Below are 24,014 nucleotides of genomic sequence, written 5' to 3' on the forward strand. Positions count from 1 at the left end.
CATAAAGACGATCGCTATCTGATGTGATATCAAAACATGTGAAGGTGCGGGTTCGGCAACGGGTAGCGGCTTCCTGTTTGTGTTGGTGAAGGGTTATTATGAGCAAGAGGGGGGAGGGGGGGGGATCATTACCTGTACTTCATGACGTGCTTTGAAAGTAATGAAGTCGGATGGCACCATCCACCCAGTACATTAAGTTATTGATGGCAACAGATGGCACTCTTTAGCATATCAAAGAGTCCCTGCTCCGCCAGTTTGCTGCCTTATTATTTGTGTTTGTACTGGCTATGAACGCTTTATGTAGCAGTAATGTAAACCAAGTTGAATTTACATTTGCTCAGTGATCTTCTCCAATTAATGGCAGACCCCGACTTGAAGTAAGGAAAGACAAGAGTTTGATTATTTTTTGTGGACTAAAAGGTGTGACTGAAGGCTTAGGACTCTTTAAACCTGGACTGTGGTCGAATAGTCTTTTGTTCGTGCTGAGGAAGGTTTCTAACTTCGTGAAATGACCTGGAAGTATTGAAGTGGCAGCCATGATGAGAGCTGGTCGAAACCTCTAAAAGCTAAGGGAAGGTACTTCAATGCTTCCTTTCTTATCTCCTTTAGTATAATGTACACTGAACCATCCTTTACCAAAGCAAAAAGAGATAATGCTCTCACCAGTACTTGCAGCCGCAACATGTAAACCAACCACTCTTATAACACACACAAACGTTGATGTTATAAGTTGCATGTTCTAGAAAGTGGTGTTTCAGTTGCAGGAACTTGAATTTACTTGCAATTGAAGTGCCCTACACAAATGTATGTGGGAAACACTGTTTGACATTGAACGCAATGCCTTGAAATTGAATTGGGATTACTTTTCTTAATTGGGATTAATCTTTTTGAGACAGACGTTCCAAACTACGAGACTTGACTGGAGGGCCGCGGCCTCTTCTAAGTCGGCCAATAGTGAATCAGCTTCAGTTAGCCAATTAACCGCGTGGCACTGTGCCTTGTTTCCTCAGCCGGTGATCCGGCATTATAATCCCCTCTCGGAGGCCCACACTGAGGAGTAAATACATCAGTTAGTTGTGTTGGTACAAAAAGCGTTGGTTAAAGGTGGCTTTTGCAGCGGTAATATAACATAAACTTAGTGGCCACTTTATTGCAAGTACACTAATATAATCCAATACACAGCTCTGCAATAAAAAAAACTACCTTATGATGTTTTTTTTTTTTCATCTGAGCTTCATCAAACCGAAAGATTTGTTTAATTTACATACAAATTATAAAGCTGTCAGTTATGAAACCATCACAAATTGCAACTGCAATAATATTTATAATTTAATTCACACCTCTCTGACAGTGGGCGAAAAAGTTAACATGCTTTGTATAATTAGAAATAGTGTCAGAGCTGTGTAAATAGTTTAGCAACCACCTATATGATAGCAGCTAATTTAAGGCTTATGTTCACATCTAACATCAAAGTGATATGACACCCATTGCTATCGAGCAAATACATTTTTTTATTTTTTTATCTCTTTCACCAGCTGCGGAAATATGGCTCCAACATACGGCACAGCTCCATATGTTACATTGCTAACTGACTAAGTGAAGCTGACTCACCGTTAACTCGCTGTTGGCGGGCTTAGAGAAGTGTCAGCTACTGTACGCATTCCTCTAAGGAAGGACAATGTGATATAAAGGACATTCAATACAAATCCCATACACTTTCTGCCACACATTTTTACAAGGAATACAATGTGCTATTACTACTACTCTATGTTTTTACTTTCCTGAGAGTATTTTTTTATATACTTGTTGTGATTCCCTTTAAATTCTGCAGGCTTTGATAATATAAACCTGTTTAATATTGGCAATCCATCACAGTAAATACGATGCCAGCTGTTACTCATATGCACTTGTAGTTGTGTGATGGTAATGCCATGAAGACTTTACACAGATATTATGTAACCGTGACAGCGATAAAGGCTGACAAGATGTTCAGTCTGATGGATTACACGTCTCTCATAAGATTCCACATATTAAGGTTAAAAAAAAAAAAAAATGTTCCTCAAAAATGTAAAATACTGCAGCAAGGTCAATTTGATAAGTTGTGTGATTCAATAATGACGTTCAAATGTGTCCCTCATACCGGTAATTCAACAATTCAACATATAAATAACAAGTGACTGCGATTCAAATAAAGTCTCCTCGCCCTAACCTCTCGTCTCGTGCTCAACCATTTTAACACGAACGTACATCGCTCGGGATTAATATATGTTGTTGAATAACTGAAGGACGTGAAGAATCTGTCATAGCAGCACCAGCACCTCCCAGATGTCGCAATAACTGCCACCCAGAATGATGCACTCCTAATGTGTCTCCATAATCGTGCCCACTGCCCCGTGAAGGGCATTTCGTAGGTTGACGTGCATGTCGGACGACCTCATATGTCAAGGTCTCTTCCAGTAGCGCCGGCCTGATCTCTTCGGGCCACTTTACAGTGACGGGATGAACATTGACCTCTGTCGTTCCACTGGGTGAGCAGCCTGCGGTGGGCCTTACGGCTCCAGGCCAGCTGAGCCATGCTGCTGGGCGGACGCCGTGGCCCCTTTTTGCCCCTGGGTCTGCATCCACGCACACCTCCAAACTGGCCCAGCTGTCCCCACTTCATTATGTGCTGATTAGGACCAGATTACTCTGTGAGGTGGGTGTAATCATCCCATTTGCGGCGCTGCTAAAGGAGGCAGCGGCATCGAAATGAAGATGGGTCACATTCTTTGCAAAACATATTTTCAATCGCGGGAAGCCTTCAGTGGCAATCTTTGCTCTTCTTTCAATAAAAGAATAATATCTTCAGTTCTGATAGAACTGATAATATTGCTGCATCCACATTAACATCCAGAACGAATGGTCGCCTCTCAGCCACGCCCGTAGCTGCAGGTCAGTGGTGTGTGGTAGTTACAATGTGCCCCAGTGAACGCTATTACCGGTTATGAAGGGCACATACACATACACACCATTGTGACATCTCGTCAGATGATCGCAAAGAGACTTGACATTGGCCACAATCCCCAGCAGTAATCATTCTATATCTGTATATGACAAAAGAAAATAATTCAATAGAATAGTTTTGTATGGTTAATTACTAGTTCATGTAGAATAAGCATATCATTTTTGTTATAGATGGCTACTGACTGTTTTACAAAAAAAAGAAACATGACATTTTGGGGTTTGCCTTATTCAGAGAATACATGGCGAATGTTTTAATGTAAGCGCCTCTTTGAATACAGGCCTGTTCGACACATTGTTAGAGGGCCTGCTCTCTGAGCCCTCTCTTACCAACAGCCCCAGGTCAACTTCACTGTCTATATTTGCGCTCCTGCTGCCGTGTATAGACTCCTTCCTTAAAGCCAGACGAGATTAATTTTAGTGAGGGTTTTTAGGGTTACAGATCTGCTTGATGACGGTATTAGCGAGGAGCTCAGCTGTAGCCCGTGCAATTGAAGAACATGTCTGGCTAACCACGGAGGAGGCGTCTCTAGGTGCGCTCACCTGCTCTTCCTCAGGAGGAGCAATTATGTCAAGATGAAGCAACGTAAGGGCCTCCCCAGATGGCATCCGAGCCAAGCCCCTTTGCTAATTGGCGGTGTTAGAGATTCAGAGTAGGTTCAGGAGAAAGCGTTCCCCTTCTCCTCTCTCGACTGCACCGACATCTTTGTTAGGGCTTTGTTTTGCTTTGTCAACTCTTGCCTTTTGATATGCATATCAACACATGTTTTATTCATAGTCCTTTTGGAGTGGAATCAGTCAGAGATCACCTTGCTGTTGTCGGTGAGCAGAAGGAGCGTTCGCCATGTGTTTGTGCGGACGAGGTTTGCCATTTCAAAGCTGATTTTTGCGACACCGTCTCGCGCGACCCAAAGAAATGAATGATTTATGTGACTGTCACACCGAGGCCGTAGCAGAACAAACCCAGACTGTGCATCTCACACACACACACACATACCTTCCTCTCAGTATGCCGACAGCTTGTAGTTTTTTTTTCTTTTTTCCCCCAGCGAGACAGCGGTGCTAATTGAGTGGCTGGGAAAAGAACACGGATGAGACGGGAAGGGAGAGACCGAGCTACGGGGGTTTGCTTCCCACATCCCACAAGGCGCACGCACAATATATGTTTCGCCGGAGCTCCGGTCTCATGTTAATCATAATGCTAAAGATGTGAATTTTAATTAAGGTTTCCTTTCATTACGATCATGTCAGTGCTTTATTAAATCTCAGGACGTTGCCGTAGAGACCATATCTGTGGAATCAGTGTATGCGTGAGGCTATTACGGCACATTATGCAAGGCAATTCAAAGTTTGCCTGATTATCAGATAGACCACACGCTGCTATCAGATTGAACACATACTTCTGTATCAGGCAGGCTTTGACCTCTAATGGGATTCTGTAGGCCGGGTAACTCATTAAGGGACTCTGCCTGCGTCTCTAGAACTAGAGTTACGACGCTTCAGAGTCAATAATGATCACACTACAGGGAGGGCGACGCGCTCTGTATTCTGAGTAAAATCGGTGTCTGATTGGGATTACAAATCTGACGGTAGAAATAACGGCACATTTGTTTCAGTAAATGGTCAAAAGGAAGTTTTATACTGACAGCTGTGCCTAGTTTTTCTAACCTTGACCAAGTCCCTTTTGTGTCCATACCCCAACCAAACCTTTCCTTTTCCCTGTTAGGACTGGTTGATTTGGCGACACCATGGTTACTGTCGTAAAAGCAAGTGCAGTTTAATGCTACAGCATTAGTACAACTCCTTGAGCGGCTAATTGTTGACTGCCATCCGATTTCACGCTGCTAACGAGTGGTTTTCCACAGCAGGACTTCTTTGCAAAACTGTAAAGATAATCTGCTGGAAAAAAAGCTAAAACAATGTCTGTTGTCTTGTTTAATTTTTGCAAGGCAGTTTGCATAATGAAGAGCGGCACAAAGCAATGCTACGTACTAAAACAGAATATAAATGATCACAGTTCAGTAATCTGGTATGTTCACCCTCTCTTGATATATTCTGCCATGCATTCATTACTAATATTTGTGATTGTGATTGTGAAAAGTCCTCAACAGTCACATCTGCAGGGCAGGACCTCTCATAAAAATTTAAAGTACTTCATTTTTTTAATGCAAATCTGTTATAGTCCGGAACACATACAAATGATGCTCCAACAAGGGGCGTCCTTCCAAACATATCAACAACCAGATTACAATATTGACATTGCTTTGGTCCAATGATGACTCCCAGGTTTCATTTTCACTTCTCTAGCGCTGTATACGAGAATGTGACGAACTGGCAGTAAAGCCATAGATAGATACAGTTGCATGTTAGAAAAGAAATCATAACATTCAAATTGCAAACTACTTTTAAACACATATCTCTTTTAAAAGGGTTCAACAGAGACCAATTTTTCCTATTTATTCAGATTTAGGTTTATCGTAGCAGAAGCTAGCTTGCATTAGCCTACGCAAAAGCTAGCTTGTTGTAGCAGCCCTGCAAGACTATAAACGGCAGGAATAGATTTGGACTGAGGGGGGCGTCCATCTCATCCCTTGTTAGACTGACAGCCTTCTTAGAAATATTGTAAGCCGTTGTTTTACTGCTTAATCTTTCTGCTTAAAACAGAGATTTGTTACCAACTAGTGTAAAATAACATGTTGCCGCGGGATAGTTTTCCTCCTGTCCTCCCCAGTTTTTTGATTCACCAGCCACCACTGATATATAAAACCTATTTATGTATGTTGTATATACCATAACAAATCTTATTGGGTGTGTGTTGAAGGCTAGTGTATTTGCGGTCAAAGTTTTTCTAAGGTACAGACGGCAGACTTTGTTCCTGTTGAACAATCGGAAAACGCATCACAGGGCACTTTCAAATGGCATACTTAGTCGTTTTAGGACTGGTTGTGGAGGCGAGGTCTCTTCTTTGTTGTTTCATGCCAGGCGTTGCTGCCTTGATGCTGTGTAGGTGTTGCATCATACTTGTTAAGGTTTGTACACTCATTTGTCCCTTCTCTGGGGGATTCAGTCACCCTAGCGAGGTCTGCTAATACTTGTCTGTCTGAGCGGAAAAAAACGTCCAAACATCAGCCCAATTATTCTGTTCAAATGCATCGCAGTGAGAAGGGGCGACGGAATAAGAAAATATGATTCATTCCTGTCTCAATGAACCTCTTCACGTACTGGCGCAGTGTTTACCCATAAAGTTGATTGGCTCGCTGTTTGCAATGCAGACTGTGCAGTAAGGCTTTTTGAAATGGCCACATTAGAGTGCCATGCTGTTCACTAACCATGCACAATACATTTACAGCGTGCCTAATAGTATTGGCAGAGGAGCAGCGGTGGCGGGCAAAACAAACAAAAAAAGTCTGTTTGGAAGCAGTCATTTTGTAAAGTATTATGTCCCAAAGCACAAGCAGTGCTTACAGGGATTATACAGGAAACCGTGAGTCAGGGGTTTCCTCTGATTGAATTCATCTTCCTGCAGAAATAGCACACAGCATTCATCTTTCTTTTGTGTTTGTGTGTGTGTAATGCTAAATACGTATTTCCAGAGATAAAAAAAAAAGTTCTCTATCACATTGTACAAGTCATTACGTTCTTTCGTGTAGGTCAAAGCACTTCTCTATTGTTGCTAACCTAACCATAGCGAACAATAAAAACACATTCAGTCGGCGACATCGCATTTCACACATGATGGACTCACGCATTGATGTCCTGAAATGGTTTTATTTTTTGTCCCCGCTTTTGCTTTGCACCCCGTCTCTGTGTGAGTTCTATTGTGGCTCCAATAGAGGCGAAACCTTTCCCAAACGGGTCAGGCTGGAAGCACGAAGACAGTTCAGGACGGCCAAATGAGAAGCGTTTTTCAGGCCGTTAATCTTCTCCTTTATGGCCAGCTTAAGCAAGAGCGAGCACAGTCTGTGCAAAAATATCCCCCTTCCAGCTTTCAGAAGATCGATGCTGATACCATCTGAATAGCTGTTTGATTGTAGCATTGTTGGATGACATTAAAACCTGCCAGCCCTCAGTGGATTAGTTTCAAAGACCCAGTACACACAAAGCTGCAGCAGCAGAGTGATGGAGTGGGGCTCCGTGAGCGCAGAGGTGGTTGTTTTTGCAGGGTATGTATTTGTGCCACAGATTCGTTTTCACAGGAGCGAGGCTGGAACGATGCATTTTAATCAGACAACATGAACTAATGGGTTGCATTCTGTTGTAACTCCTTTGAAAACATGAACTAGAGCAATGCAAAATGAAATCCTGTGAAAAAAAGAGGAGGAATTCCGGGACACCGTCGGCACTGCCAGAGTTTGTTAGAGACAAAACGTTCCGGGCATCAAATTCCCAATGTGAACCACATCTTTATAGTCACAGACCGCAACAACTAATTAAAAATGGGAACCATAATCACAGACCCAAATCTGAAACACTTGAGACAATTATCACATTAATAACAAAATACGTAGTACACAAATATGTAACAATTAGAATAGTTGTAATATCTGTGAGTATATATAAAGATGGGCAATGAAAAGACGTTCCCTCATATCCCAACTGTGAATATCTCAAATCACAACTGTATTAATGAAGACAAGGCATTGAATTGAATAGTCAGAACCCAATGTTTTAAAAATATAACTTTCAAGTGTTAGACTAACACTTGAAAGTTTTATTTAATGTCAAGTAAATATCATTACATAATAATACGCGAGGCCAAAAGATGATCAAAATCCCAAAAGAATTTGAATTGTAAATCAAAACATCAAAGAAGCAGAAATGACCAAAATATAAGTGGAAAAACAAGTGCATGAGAACCCCTTAAGAAGATGAAATTAACAGAATTGAAAGTGGGGTCCTGTGATAGCATCACATTGAACAGCAAGTTATCATTCCGGCCTTGAACAGAGAGCGTTTATAGATCCAATACATCCTTTAAATAGCAGCTCAAGAGAGATCAACTTTCTCAAAGCCAATGAAAATATCTCTTTTTTAAGATTTTTTTTATTTATTATCACTTACAGATGTGGTCGTTGTCTCAGGTATTTGATATTTGACTCAAGAGGTTTGGCTTCCCTCTTACATTGATTGTTACGGCCCTACTGTATTGCAACTGTTCTGGTAATACATTTTCTGAAACTCTTCAGTATTATTTCCCCCTAAATTCCTTCTTCTCTCTATGTGTTCACAGCTGATAAATGCTGTAGCATGCACCAACATTATATATTTTTGTCATTTCTTCCTGCACGCTGCGTGATTGACAGGTTCGACCTAATCACCTAATTAAACTTTACAAACTGAGGTCATGTTTGCTATTCTGTCTTTGTACTTCCTGGCCATTCATGTTCATAGCAAAGCAGTGATGAGACAGCCAGAAAAACGTCAGATTGAGTGAGCGTGTGTGTGTGAGTGTGTGCTCAGTGAACAGACTTATGGAACATTTCTTTTCATAAACCTTGGCACCAGTAGAGATTTAATGATACCTGATGTGACAGTGAAAGGTTTTAGATGGCAAAAATGGTAGAGAATATAAAAAATGCAGTATAAAAAGGGCCCATCTTAAGATGAATAGCAACCCGTAAATGTTTAAAGTACCAAAATAAATACAGAAGTCGACTGTAATACATTCAGATGAGAGAAAGAATCCTCAGACTGAGAAAAGCGAGGACTGAAAAGATCAAAGACTTTTCCTACATCTTTACATATTTGTCATCCCTTTTTAGGTTTGTAAATCTTTGGCTGTCGCTATAATGTAGGCAACAGCCAATTTCCAGAGTGCTGGGGGTATTCCCTGTGGCACTAACCTGGTGCATTGGGCTGACATGTTTCTCCCACAGAGCCGCATGCAGATGAACAGCGAGAAGAGAAACAGCCCGTCGCAGGTGTGTGAGGCCTACTGGGAGGCCTGGTAAAGGTACCTGAGTGTTAGAGAAACATATAGGGTTAGGATTTTAATGGTGACCTACTTCTGTTCTGTTCGGCTCAGCTCCACTGCATGAGGACTTGCTAAACAGCCTCCTCTGAGCTGGATAAGTTTCCACTTGCTTTTGCTCCCAAAGAACTGAATCAAAGTTGGGGACAGCCTCACACATGCTGTGTTACACTACTGTTCATAATTCAGTAAATGTGATCTGACGAGGTACAAACAGCAATTTGCAGCAATATTTGTTTTATTTTGTTCTGTCACTTAATTGGTGAATGTTAAAAGGACTTGTACTTTTCTAGTCTCACGACCACTCAACATTCATTCACACATTCACACCCGTTCATACACTGATGGCATAGAAAATCACATTGCTTTTGCCCGATGAGTAGCTACATTGCACCAGTGTAGCATGAAAACATTGTGGAATTAGCTAGCTAGCTAGCTAACTAGCCAGCCACTACATGAGTAAAATTTAACAATCTTGCTTCATCCACATGCTTATGTCACAGCGTAGGAAAGCAAATCACAAATCAAACAAAGCCAGAAGCTTGGTGACATGGTGACTAGCTGCAGGGCTGGTTCTGGTGAACTGCTGTAGCTAGCGAGCTAACCGTGCAACATTGTTCAGTTAATTCACCCTGGGTTATTTTGTTCACCATTGCACTGTTAACCCAGGTTATTCAAAAGACACGTTTCATTCATCATTTGTACCACTGACTCCTGTGTTATAGCTGTCTGTAAACCATAGCTCCATTGAGCAGTACTCCAACAGAAGAATTAACCAAAGAATCTTAAAACCAATTTAATTTAATCTTCTCGCAAGTTTTACTGTATATACTATTTTTCTGACTAAATTAGTTAACAATATGTTATTTTGTATACTTCAACAACACAGAAAATAAAGCAGTTTGACTTCTGTCGACCTCCAGTATAAATCACAGCCGTTTCCAATCGCCATAAGATAATAGATGTTTGTGACATAAATAGATACAGATACAGATTGCAGGTCTGTGTTACACTCCTGCTATGTATGCAGCCGACACCCCTACTGTTGTTATGCCTTGAAGAATTGCATGTCGACAACAAGACCAAAAGAGAGCATAATGCCTGCACGATGACTGGATTAAGATAAATATGCCCCATAATGGAAGCTACACATGCACAAAGATATATTATATTTGCTAATGTTTATTTAACACATTCTATATTTGATTTGGCATATCGCCTCAATAAATAGACTCAGCATAGCTGTGGAGATGCTTTCACAGATATTCACACTCACTGAATATAGCTCGGATGATTTATGAGTGATAAATATATTATTCTTCGTCGAATATAAAATTGAGTGATGTAGAATTCATGTCGCTCTATCAAGTGACACAGCCTTGTTTTTTATTCTGACAGTTTCGGATTAATGGGGCCATTGTAGTCTGATGGGGCCATTTTTTCACAGCTGCTGGTGTTTGTTGTTTTTTTTGTCATTTTTTTGGCACCTCAGTCCCCAATTCTACCTTCTTTTGTGTTTAAAACAAGTTCAGATAATACAGAGGAACATATTCTCTGGCATTCTCTACCTCATGAGGCAAAGAGTGTTCTTCTCGCTGATAGCGGATACACAATAAGGTTGGTTAAGTGCATTTCTGTTGGAGAGCCCTCGACTCACGCCACAACTGCAGTCACAAAAAGACTATTGAACACAACCACGCCGCCTTTTGTTGGACAGTCAGTATTATCTTTTGCTACAAAATTGGTGCACCATCACATGTTGGCAATGAACACACTGTCAATTTTTTTTATTTATTTTTTTTGCCCAAGAATTTATGAGGTTACGGCAAGCACAGCGGGCTGTTTTGTATCCAAAACATTGAAAAGTTGCCTGACAGATAAGATTTGTTGCGTCCTTGAATGAGCTCAGTAATTACTACCGGATGATCGGGAAGCAACTAGCACATGCCAGAAATAATTAGAGGGGAAAAAAAGATGAGCAAGAATGTTACTGTATTGTCTTAAATCCTCTTTTGGAGAGATGTTGGTTAATGGCTGAGGGGCAGCTCTCGCTACACAGCGAGTTGTTGACGGAGATTCTTCCCTCGTTGTTTTTACTAAAAGCTTTTTATTCCTTATGATATCAGCGTCCAGATTTATGCAGATTGCATGTTTGTCAGAGGTAGTGTGGTGTTTACTTTTGCATGAAAAAAGAATAGCTTACCCCAAACTAGAATTAGCATGATATGTGAACACTTGTGGGGAGATTGGAAGCATACTCTGATGCTGTTAGAAAAAAAAAGACAATATGAGGTGAGCAGGGAGACATTCTCTTGAATTAGATTGCCTATTGAGGAGCTCTTTGAATTATGCATCACCCTGTGGATATGGTCCTATACAGCTCTACGTGGATCTGTCACTACCGTCACAACACAATGCTGAAGTTTCTGTTGCTTCAAAGTTTCCGTAGTTTGGAGACAAAATTACCGGTTGCGATCTCCATTGCCGGGAAGGTATATGCAAAAGACTTTTGTTCCGCCGCTGATTGAATTTGGATATAAGGTTTTACAGAATTGTCCGATATCAATGTTTGGTTTCATGAATGCGTGCGGGTCACAGCTCAGATTACTTTACCAGGTAACTTCCTGGTCAAGAAAGGCGTCATGAGGCCATATTCTGCACCACTTGAACATGCATGGAAACTCAATAAGGATGTGGTAAGGGCTAAAAAAAAAAAAATCACTTGACTTCCTGATAATATATTAATGACATCGTCCGGTCTTCACTCCCACACTTTTAGACCATGATTCAGCTGCACTGCGTGAAGGCTCTGGAGCTCATTACCCGCAGTAGAGCCAGACAAGCAGTCTCTTCTCGTCCTCTGCTGTAGATTGCTCAGATCATTCTTCCCTCTCACACACTTGCATTTACACATATAAGAACATAATTACATTAAGATATGACAAAAATATTGTTGGAGTACTTTACATGAACAAGCCCCAGTGCAAATAAAATCATAGTTAAATTGTGACATATTTTCTTTTTTAAAAAATGTTTTGAATTCCCTTATGAAGCTCCCACAAGTACTGAGCCATCAACACTGCAGTTCACTTTTAAACAGATATAGGCCCCAGACTTCCAAAGGTCAAGGTGTTTTTTTTTAAAGCAACATTGATTTTAGTTTGTATTTCTTCTTCTTTGTCTTCTTCTACTTCTTCTTTTTAGATTGGTTAGTAAAATCCAAGATCTCTGTTTACCTCAGCGAATCTGGATTCTGTTCGCCTAAACTTTAAAGAAGAGTTAGGCTACAGCAAAGAAAAAACACTGATTAAATCTGTTAATTTTCCTTATCTTCAAAGTGTCATTGATACTTTCCTCAGCCATGCACAGGAAGCACCCTGCATTAATGGCAGCTTAATGGAGTAACTGAGACTTCTGTTGTGTCGTTTGCAACAAACCGCTCTGGCCACATAAAACCAGCTGATTACACCTCTGCATGAACACACAACTTCAACCTCACCGGGCAAATAAATAAACAAATGGACAACAAAAAAGCAGTTTGACAGACATAAATGAAGGCATTTTTCTGGACAATTGTTCAACATTAATCAGGCTCTAGATCCTATTACCGCCTAAATAGCTGCTGAAGACACGTCCCGCTTCAAATCATTCTTCTCTGCACCGCTCTGTCGTGACAGGCAGTCCAAATTGATATGTTGTGTCTGCCTGTGGTTTTGCCCTTCTAAACACTTAGAGCAGCATCAACCTGTTTCTGCAGCCGACTAATTGGCTTTTTTTATTTTTTTTCGGTCTAAATTTGTAGTCAGCAGTGTTGTCTTTCCCTGTGTCCTACAGAGAGCGGTGTCCTGCAGAGCCCCGTCTTCACCAAGCAGCCCGGCAGCATCGTGTATCCCGTGGAGACTGTGGAGAACAACAGGGAGGTGGTGTTCAGCTGTGAAGCCCAGGGAAGCCCGCCACCTATGTACCGGTGAGTGAGCGCCTGCAGGGCCTCATTTTGTTCACCTCCGCACATTTTTGTTCCTCCCCGTCGATGCCGCCTGCTTTTGTACCGCATGACGATGTCGGCATCTATCATTATTTTTCCCCGACAACCTATCAGTGGCAAATGTCTCCATCTTGTCTCAAACAATCCCTCCTCGCATGCGGGCAGCTCTCAGCAATAAGTGTGAACGGTTGGAAACCTTAAATCCCCATGAATCCTGTTACATAATTTAGCACGATCATGTTGTTGCGAATAAGTGATGCTTTGCACCGAAAGACTGATTAATCGCTTTGTGTGGCCACATCCATGAACCCATAGAACAGTGGTGGAAGAAGTGTTCGGATTATTTTCTTAAGTAGAAGGAGCACTACCACTCTGTTAGAAGAGGAATCCTGCCTTCGAAATGTGATTTTAATTAAAAGTAGAAACAGAAAAGTAAGTGGTTTGTCACGACTGAAGCATTACTTAAATGTTGTAGCTGTTCAAAGCATAGCAAATAATAGCCACTTAAGCTGCTGGCATCAGCAGAACTTGAAGGATACGTCTGGTAATTATTTTACATTTTTCTTGTTGTCGACAAATCCCATTAAAATGTCAAAACCAACAATGATTTGATCCTACTAATAAGTACTTTCTGTGTTTACTAAGCCTGATGTATCTTATTCTGTGCCGTAGAGCTCCATTATTGTCAAAGAAATGTTAAAAAACACATCAGCGAGCCACACTGTTGCACTGGGTGACATGCTCCTTTCGTTGTGATGAACATTTCATTTATTTTTAGTCAATCTGACGTAACCGTCCCGCTGCTGGAAGTAATCACAAGTGCTCTGCTGGAAATAGTCCCCCAACAAATACAGTAATTTAGCTTGAGTGATATTTGCTTAACACCTCAGTGCCCATTTTATAAAAGTATAAACGTATGAAAGAAATGAATCAGAACTCATTTCTAAAAATGCAAGTGGAACACATGGGTTGTGGCCATAGACAGGGCAGGGAAGACAGACTGAATTGAGTGACAGACTAATCTAATGTTTTCCGTGGGATTTGTTGACAATAATCAAACTTACCCTTGAATCTTTCCAGTGATTGGATTTATCTTTGGTCTATTGAGGGCAGACATTATGCTGGCTTAGTAATCGTATACAAATATAAGTCGTATAACTTCAGATTTTCGCCCACAGTCATCATTACTTTGTCTGTCCGTCCATGGTTACAGTGCAAACAGGAACTGCCAGCAGCGAATGCAAAGCTAGTGCAGGTTGCATTTTTGTGTCGCCGATTTGCCCTAAATGGGAACAAACAACGACATTAAAGAAACGCAGGGACCAGGTTTAGCACACAATTCACCCACAAACTCCATTGCAATAATTCACTGCATGTTTACATCACCCAAAGCATAATGGGAGCGGCAGCGCCTCAGCTCAAGGCATAGCCATCATGAATGGCGAGACAAACTAGAAAAGTGCACTCAGTAGATAGCAGATCTCTGCCAGGCGTGTCTCTCCTCACCCCTCCCAAACAAAGAAGAGTTGAATCTCACTCAGTTGTCCCTCGTGGCTTCCTGACAGTCAAGATGGCAGTGGAGTTAAAAAATCGAATAAAACGGAGATTTATTAATATTGTATTGGGCCTTACTTTAGTGTATCATAACGAATTGAGTATGGAATTAAAACCCAACTCTTTTTATGGAGGAGGCTAAAATGTGGACTATAGCAGACAGATACATACACACACACACACACACACACACACACACACACACACAACCCAACACAAGATCTCCCCAAAGGCTTACGAGTGGCCGTGATACTCAGAAACGTTGTTTGTACATCAGCACATTTTGTAGCAGTATTAGGAATCTTATGTCTAATAATAATCATCGATACATATATATATGTTTTTATTATCTCTGGAACACTGACACATTCAGAGATGTTTGTGTTGTGTAGATAAAATAAATGGAGTGTTATATACTGTAAGTGTGAGATGCTTCTCGCCAACAGGCTCGTTGAACTGATATTTCTACATAAATCTATTTCACCTGGAAGTAGAAATGAAATCTAAAATGGGCAAAAGGTTTGTCAGAAAGCTGCACATTAGGAGTGTTTCATCAGTGTAATTCTTGATGGTAGAGTAAGAATATAAGGTAATCACAGAATTATGGCTTCGCAGCTCTCTCGTGTGACTCAAACTAAAACGATGAAGCGCACAACAGCGATCGCACATTGTTCTCTAGATCTCAGACAGTTTAATCCATACATGACACTTCTGTTCTAAAGCTTGAAACCAAAGAGCTTCTAATCTTACAAAGCCCGGAGCTGCCAGTGAATCCGACTTTCTCGTGGACTCACAAAGGAGTTCGGAGCTCGTACTTTTCTGCTATTAACGGTAACGGAGCGGAGGAAGTGTCCACATCGTGCCGGGTATTGCCATTGTGTCCTCAGATTCAGCCTCCGGTTCATCCCGAATGAAATCGCTCCAGGATTTGTCCCTTGATGCAGCAACAAAAGAGTCTTGGCTCTGTTTTTTTCTTCTTCTAGCTTTAGAAACTTGTTCATCCTCCTGAGTCAAGCTCTAGCTGATCAGGATCATAGGAATGTGTTACATGAATTCTATTTCGTGGTGGATTTTCCCTTCAACCCCCTGCTGGAAACGTGTCTGGTCTATCTGTAGCCGAGGAACGCCTGTTTAGCTTAGCATTGCTGCTGCAATGTTCAAAGAGCAGCTGTCCCCCCCCCCCCCCCCCCCTAGCCTCTTTATTCTCCCCTCCTCGCATGGACCATTAGTCTATTGAAAGAGTGTTGTGTTGCGTTGTGATGCAGCGTCTCTGGCAAGCAAAGAGTTCAAATCGATCATGTTTGCGCGCCGTAAATTGCTAGGGTGAGAATTGGAAGGATTGGTACATTTAATACTTTGGGATAGAGCCAGCTTAGAGGATGACCCAATCAGCTGTTTCCAAGGCCAAGGTTGCCGTGCGGCTCCGTCAGAGCGGCCCCCGCCTCCTAAAAATGTCTTGCGACGAGCAGATGACAGCTAAATCGTGTTGAAAGTTCAATTAACTGCACAGCATGAAACCTAGACTTTTAACACCGTCACATTCTGCAAATAGAAAATCAGTGACAAACATAATGTGTCTCAAGAGTCTTGCAAACAGACAGCAAAAACAACGCCACATACATAACTGCAATTATTTAATTAACTACAATAAATGCATGCAATCCGATAAGTTATAGAGCAAATCCCAACATGTTCCATGGAGTTATTGACGAACCAGACTGCCCGCCTGATATCTTCCAAAAGAAGAGGACAGGTCAAGTTCAAGGCCCGGCTAGACTTGTGGAGTTAACTCCGTGAAGTCACTGCAATGCTGGGCCGCCCAGATAGTCACAGGCCATTAGACAAGCGGGGCTCCCAGTGCGAAAAGACACAGCGGGGTTCAGAAACCTCGTCCCTCAGTCTTCCTTCAGCTTCATCCATGTAAAGTCCGACGCTGCGGAATCAAGCCTGTAGACAACTTGGGTGGATGGGTAATGTTGCAGTTCACAAAACCAAGAGTTGTGCTGTGAAGAAGATCCTCAAAGACGTTTTGCTACTGCAATTTTGACTACAGTTTATAGCAAACAAGGAGTTACTGTCCAGCTCCGAAACTGGAGGGCTGGCTCGGAAGAAGCAAAGGAAGATTCCCCCTGGAAATTGTAACTATTGTGGCAGTATAGTAAATGGTATGGTGCCAGGAATTTATATTTGTAGGTCATATTTGTCTGCTCTAGAAGTGATTTTGCCTCTGCTAAAAGAGCACCAGTAGTTGTAGGGGACACTAGAGGCTTCTTTATTTTATAATGCACTTCATGTAGAGTTATTCTTTATTCAAGCAAGAGCTATTGCTTTTATAAAAAAAGTCATCAAGTATGCCTGAAAGACATGAAAGTTAAAGACACATTCCAATTTCAGGTTTCACAATAAAATAGGTTGTTTGGTTCAAGCTACCTGTTCTATAACTGGATTTAGAGCCAAACTGGGAAATGAACTGTAACTATGTGAAGAGTAGTAGCACAAACGCTTCAAAGCACCGGGCTTAAGAAAAGGAACAGACCGCCTAACATCCACAGCCTCATCAGACCAGATGGTGTGGTATTATGCTACTGTGTACGCGGCCCTGTTGTTACATGATTGCATAAAGCATGTGCCTAACAAATGGAACTGCTGTCGTGGCCTGCTTGCCAGCATAAATCATTGTAAATGGAATTATTAAATAATCTAGTTGATACGTGTTTGCTGTAATCCGGTGCTTCGCTGTAGACGTGGCGGTCAACGGATTCACAGTTTCACCTCAAACTTCGTCTCAATTTACACGCGGTTAGAATGAGCTCGAGCTTCACACAAATTAGAGAACCTGTCACTTAGTGGCTTTAAATATGTCATCTAATTGGCTTAGAGGAACAAGAGCTGTCATAGGGCATTCAATTTGTCACAACAGAACATTGGCCCCTCTGGGTGGGCGATTATCTTTCACTTCCAGTACGTTTAACCACCACACACACACACATTGCACACGATATAGCACGTTTGGTTTTTTTCCTCCAACCTTTTTCACTGTGGAAACGTGATCAGTCACTCAGAACCATCAAATCATTTTCCAGGCTCAATTAGCTGTCCGGTGTAATGTTTTAGAAAGGCGCAGATAAAGCAGCCAATCGAGAGCCATCGGAGAAAATCTTTCTTTATTTGATTTTTAAGCTGTCGCCCTATTAAACCGTTCCAATATGGACACAATGCGGCCGAGTCTCTCCCGAGTAATTACGACCAGAGAAAAGGCTGCGTTTTTTTTTATTTTTGATGAGACCCTTTTTCAGAAGCAGAGGGAGCCGCTATCTGAGGCTGATGCTGTCCGCTCAGCGGTTTTTCATCCGAGTCAAAGGTGTTACTTGGCTGCGAGATATTTATGTTGATTTTCGTTTGTTCCACCTCAGCTGCAAACGAATCGCTGCCCTGTGAGACCGCCGCCACCATAACCCCCCCCCCCCCCCCCCCCCCCCCCCACCCCTCAGGCTCCTCTCTATTGTGTGTAGTAATAAGACTCTTGAGAGCAGCAGGCACTTACTTATGACTGAACCAGAGAAGACCATTGTGGGTACACACACACGTTGTCTATTAAAAGGAAAAAGACAAAAGTCTGTAGAGGCACTTTTGTGAGCGCTGCAATGCCCGGCCCACAAGTGAGACATTTGGGTGCGGGAAGTCGGCTAAGCAACACATTCTGAAATTGTTTTTTTCGTGTAATCAGCTCCTACTTTTGTAGTATATGATGATCCTGTGCCACCTCAAATTTTAAGCAAATGTGTCTATCCTATAGGGTGTGTTATACTGCACAAGATGCAATAAAGAGAGCAAATACCACACTGATAACGAAAAAAAAAGGTTGGTGGACACCAAATTGGCCAAGGAGAGTAAACACAGCAGTGCACACAGCTTTGTAGCAACTTCTGTCTACTGTCGAAGGGGCTTTAGCAAAGCTGCTTTCTTTTACAAATGTTACAATATGCAGTTTTTTCCCAGCTGAACCTGAAATGATTTCATTATTTGGACACAATTTAAAAAAAACACAAAATCAAAAGAAATATTCAACCACCAAATCACCTTGGGTTCTAATCAAATCTGCACTGTCCATTTTCCAATAAGGCATAAAATGCTCCTTTCATGCTTGTTTATCCGTGCGGAGCCTGTCGTTGCTGCGATGGTTATACATCAATGATAACAAATAACAGAGTCGGATCGCTCTTAATATTTTATTTATTTTTCTTGGGCTGAAGTAAGTCATGGCTTGAAACCATTTTTGTCCTGAAATGACTGATTTTCTTCCCACCTGCGTTTTCTTCCTCATAAGATGCATCTGTGCATCTGTGAATTGAAGAATCTGTCGCCGTTTTAAGTGAATTACACCCTTCGTTGATCACGCCTAACGCCAACGATTATCGTGCGGACCGGTCTGGAATGCACAAGCGCGGAGGCACGGTTGCAGGCATTTGTTTTAATTGTCGCGCCGCAATGATTAAGCGGCATTTTCATGCGCTTTGACTGGGGCCTGGCAAGATGGATGGCCCGCAATGCTATCTGTTCTCAGGGAGTCAAGTCCTTGGCACCACCGTGGTTCACTGCTGCTTAGATTAACAAAAAGCCGGGGGACATGATTTCTGGGCCCTCGCCACCGTTTTGTTTAACTTGTTCATTTACATGTTCATTTTCTGCATTTATTTATTTGCAGGTGGAAACTGAATGGCACAGACGTCAGTCCCAAATCTGGATCTCACTACAGCCTGTCTGGAGGCAACCTCAGAATCAGCCATCTGAACAAGGACCAAGACGCTGGAACGTACCAGTGCCTCGCCTCCAACTCTTTCGGTACCATCGTCAGCCGAGAGGCCAGCCTGACCTTTGCATGTGAGTTTGTTTTCCGTCTCTCTGGGTAAACCTTTTTTTTGGCTTCTGAGCTTCCACAAAAAAAAAAAAAAAAAAAGAAGAGCAGCAGAAATAAACGACACGCCGGTGGCGCTTCAGGGTACCACGGTGGGTTCTAATTTATGACATGACAAACATAGAAACAGGTCTCTGGGGAACTAGTTACTCCCTCTGTGTGCTGACTACAGTTTACTCTTAGTCATCACGGAAGATCAAACACAAACCTACAAACCAGTCCAAGTGAAGTGAAACTCAAAGCAATGGGTAAATAATAGAGCTGCCTCTAGTGCTGCTCTCCACTATCAAAGAACCAGTGGTAGAAGAAGTATCTCAAAGTTCTAAGATGAAAACAGGGACAAGTCCGTTGTAGCACCCTGTCAATCTCAAGGTAGCCACGCCCTGAAGCATACTCTGCTTTATGGTCTGTTTGACTCTAAATGGACCATAATTTACGAAATGAACATCACGCTGTATTGAAGAAGACTTGAAACTAGCAATTAAGACTATAAACTCATGTTCACAATGTTTACTGAAGTAATAAATCAATAAAGTAGTAGGATCATTTTCTCATAGACTTCTATACAATCAGGCTTATTTTTGCACATAGAGGTGTCGCCCCCTGCTGGATGTTAGAAAGAATGCAAGTTTAAAGCACTTCTGCATTGACTTCACTTTTCAGAACCGGAGGTTGCCGACTCTACCCATTCTTACCTGCTCAGCAGCAAACAGAAGAGACACAGTTAGTGACTAGCTGGTGAACGTAGTTGAGCTTTTATCAGCTAAAGAGCCAGATAGTGGAGACCAAAACAGGACTGACACTCAGGTGGCTAGAAACACAACTTCAAATGAAAGCAAATGTTGCTCCATATCTGAACGATGAGTAATTTTTCAAATGTTCGCCTTATCAACTGTATATGGTAATGATGATGCCCTGTTTTTGGCTTGTTTTGCTGCCCCCAAGTGGCAATAAACACAATTATTAAGTATTGGTAACAAAATGTACTTTAAGGTACGAAGTAGAAGTAAAGCGCACGTATCTCAGAACCTTCCGCCAAGGCACATGTAACGTTTTAATTTAATTTATAACGCATTTGGCAGAGGCTTCTTAGTGACATTTTCAGTGCAACAGAAGACAATGCACGCTATCTTCAACCACTGCAAAGAACAAAAGAACACCAAACAACAACAGTCCAACATGCCAAGTCAGCCCTATCAGTTTTGCAGATGAATGCTTTTTTAATGACCCTCCTCTACCGATTTGCGACCGTCACAATGATAGACCGTTTGACGGATCCTGGCGAGTCGAACTGACGGCCAGCGGACTTCATATTCCTGAAGCAGGAGGAAGTCAATAAGTGCCTACTGTATGTGCCAGTTATCGGACAGGCATAAATAATGACATTAACCGCGAGTGAGTGATCGCTCGCTCAGATTAGATTCGGTGGGCTTAGCGTTCGGGGGACAAGGCCACCAATATGTCTCTCAGGCCATTCGTTTGGTCCCCTGGACCAGTGAGAAGTCAATCTGCACTCTTGATTCTGCTGGTGGATTTCCACTACGTGAGGATGACAGTTCCATCAATTGTTGGGCTCTCTGACCTTACCAGCCTTCAGTTGTTGTCACAGAGACAGTGCATGCATGTATGACCGAGTGTCATCTATCTCCGTATTGCTTAATTAACTCTGAGGCGGGATTGAACGATGAAGGTTTATGAGAATAACTTAAAGGGCAACAGGCATTACTGTAGAGTGGCATGTAGTTCTTTGTGGGAATTTAAGCGAACTTAAGTACCAGATTTTCTTTTCCTCCTGCGGGGAGGCACGCAGAGATTTTCTGCTCCTGTAAACGCAGACTATCGGTCAAATACACTCCTGTAGGTGCAAGTGTTGTTTCAGCACCTATCCTATTTCCCTCCAGTAAAGACTGTGACCTTTTGGTGGTAATTAGTTTTACGCGTAATTTGACTGCTGATTTTGACACACGAGAGACCGTGAGCCCACTCAAAGCTCTAATAAGCCCGGCGGTAAAGCCGGAGCCAGAAAGAGTGGATCACATTGGAGCGTTAAAAAAAAGCACATCCGCTGCACCTGAAAGGTCAAAAGTCAAGAGATTTAACGATTGTCAAAAGGTTTTAATTTAGCCTTACATCCTGTAATGATGAATATCCTGTTTGGTGCAGGGAGGGTGCATCTGAGGGCATGTCGTTGAGAGAATTAAAGCACTAAAGAAACTTGTACTTGAGTGAATCATGAAGAGGTGAGATTGTTAAAATATATGAAAGTAAAGTTTTATTGAAGGGGATTTTGATTCACACTTAATCCTAGAAGTCATTTTTTGACAGTTATTGTTAAAGGATGACTTTAATTTTTCTTATTGTCAAAAAAATCCCACGAAAAGAACAAAAAAAAACAATAAAATGAGTCGTCTGTGGAGCCACTGGAGACAATTCCTCTTTGCCATAGAGTTTCATTGTTGTCCCAAAACTATTAAAAACACCACACCGTTTGTGCTAGCTCACATGGTTTTTTTTCACAACAAAGAACAACGTGGGCATTGTAGTTTATTGCGACTCGATCCAAAATACGCCGTCCTGCTGCTGTTAATATCCACTAAATGAGCCGTAATCCACGTGAAAGAAGTCCCCAACAAACAAGCAATACTTCCGACAGAGGAACAAATTTGCTGCGACGGGCTGTGCATCGGCAGGTGTCTGTGTATGTCTTTCTGTACATCTGTGCAGATATTGGAGACACTATATGATAGATACGTATCCAAACTATATAGATTAGATTTACCAATATATTGCAGCTGATGTGAGGACTCTAAAATAAAGCAGCATGGGGTATGAGGAGTGCAACCTTCATTTCATGCTGCCACTCTTGCATTTTTACACGACACAATGTGTTTATAACAGGACGTCTAAAGTCTTAACTCTGCAAACACAAGAAAAATCTTCTTTTAAACGTTTTCTTTTTTTATGTCAGAGCAACCGTGATAGAGAACGAAATGCGTCTCATGTCAGCAGTGTTCTTTTCCTGCACGCTCCAGTATGAGTCAGTGGCTGCTATCTTAAAGATGGACCCTGTGTACGTGATGTTCCTCATCACATGACAGTATGAGGAAATAAATTATTAGTCGAGTGGATTTCCTTTGCTGGAGCTTGCATGAGACCAACCATGAACACACTTCTTTATGTTGCAGTTTCTTTTTTTTTCTTCTTTTTTTTTAAGGGCGGCTTCTGTGCAAATTGTAAACTGGATGCTAACATGTTAGCATATCAGCTGCGTAAGGCCATAACATGTCAAATGTGTCACTGCAGTCCCCCATGTTGTTTACTTACAAGCAGTTTATAGAGCATCTCACAGTGTTTTTCAGAGGGTGGAGTTTGCTCGGTATATGGAAAAATGTGTCAGGGTTAAGGATGACATTTGTGTACTGATAAGTACACAAATGCATTCAGCAACATGTCAACAGAGCACTCCACTGGTCCATTTTCTAGCGACAATGCCAGTCTGCACTCCTGAAAGGCGTTTTGTTCGCCGATCAGCAGACGTACCTTAACGTCTTCTTTCTTATCAGGTGGGAGCAAGTCTTCTGCTGTGCTCGTGTAGCTGCCACAGTGGACAAGACCGAACAAGCTGTCGATGTTTCACATACCTCGTCAGAATTATAATAATTATCCTGCTTTACGTTGGACGATTTCATATTTCCCTAGCTAATTTAAAGCAGGGTTGGTAATCTAGAGAAACAATTTAAAAGAAATTATCCAACTGCCCAGTGTTTCCAACGCCTCAACAAATGATGCATTTGTTGATGCATTTGTCCAGATCTCTACCTATGAAAGGGGAATGCACCCAGGTAAATCGAGCTCATTTGAAAGGCTTAGCCAATCTACCTAAATCATTAATGAATTAACTCGTGCATTCATTTGAAGCTGCCAGGCTTAATAACAATTTATTATCTGTACATGCAAAGGACGAGAGTTTTAAAAACATGTGGAGATGTTTTTTTAGGCAGAATCCACCAAGCGCGATAACGTAATGGAACGTTTACGCCACACATGAATGTGAAGGTCTGCCAGTACAGAGATGTTAGTGATCCTAAACTGCAATAATGTTCTCACAAAATAAAAAGATATTTAAATGAGAGTTGGGTCATAAATTGACGATAATGATGAAATCCTGAGGAGTTCCTGTTTTCCCTGCTCGGTGAACATGCTCTGCCTTCTGATTCAGCCATTTAGCTTCGAGTGTGAGGGATTTCTGCCTCCTCTTTAATTAATCAGTTATCCGTGGCGTCTTAATCTTGTTCCTGGCGAGTAATCTTTCTAAAAAGGAGTAATTGGTGATGTCACCAGATGCGTTGTCACGGCACAATAGCGACGTCCTCCCAGTTTACACCTGCATTGTGGGTCTTAACTTAAATCGTGCGCGTACAACTACGTTCTAACTAAAGAAACTTTTTCATATGATAACACTAATCCAGTCGTTTTTATATTGCTTTGATATTCACAGACAACTGAAAACCCACAGGCTGAATTTATATTTGCAAAGCCGTGTGCAAGTGCTCTGCTTCCCAAACTTGTGCATAGTATGTATTCTGTAG

At 41.8% G+C, this 24,014-nt stretch overlaps 1 protein-coding gene across 1 annotated transcript in view; it reads left to right on the forward strand.

Annotated features, from left to right (window-relative positions):
- cntn4 (contactin 4) overlaps positions 1-24,014 on the forward strand; it is a gene marked incomplete at its 3' end in the record, with an annotated part of 143,989 nt that overhangs the window by 25,838 nt on the left and 94,137 nt on the right. Inside the window, exons 3-4 of the mRNA XM_079186634.1 lie at positions 12,806-12,938; positions 19,216-19,391. Coding sequence (XP_079042760.1) covers positions 12,806-12,938; positions 19,216-19,391 — 309 coding nt within the window. The remainder of the gene's footprint in view (positions 1-12,805; positions 12,939-19,215; positions 19,392-24,014) is intronic.

This window comes from Pholis gunnellus (assembly GCF_910591455.1).
Source record: "Pholis gunnellus genome assembly, chromosome: 3".
Lineage (NCBI taxonomy): Eukaryota > Metazoa > Chordata > Actinopteri > Perciformes > Pholidae > Pholis > Pholis gunnellus.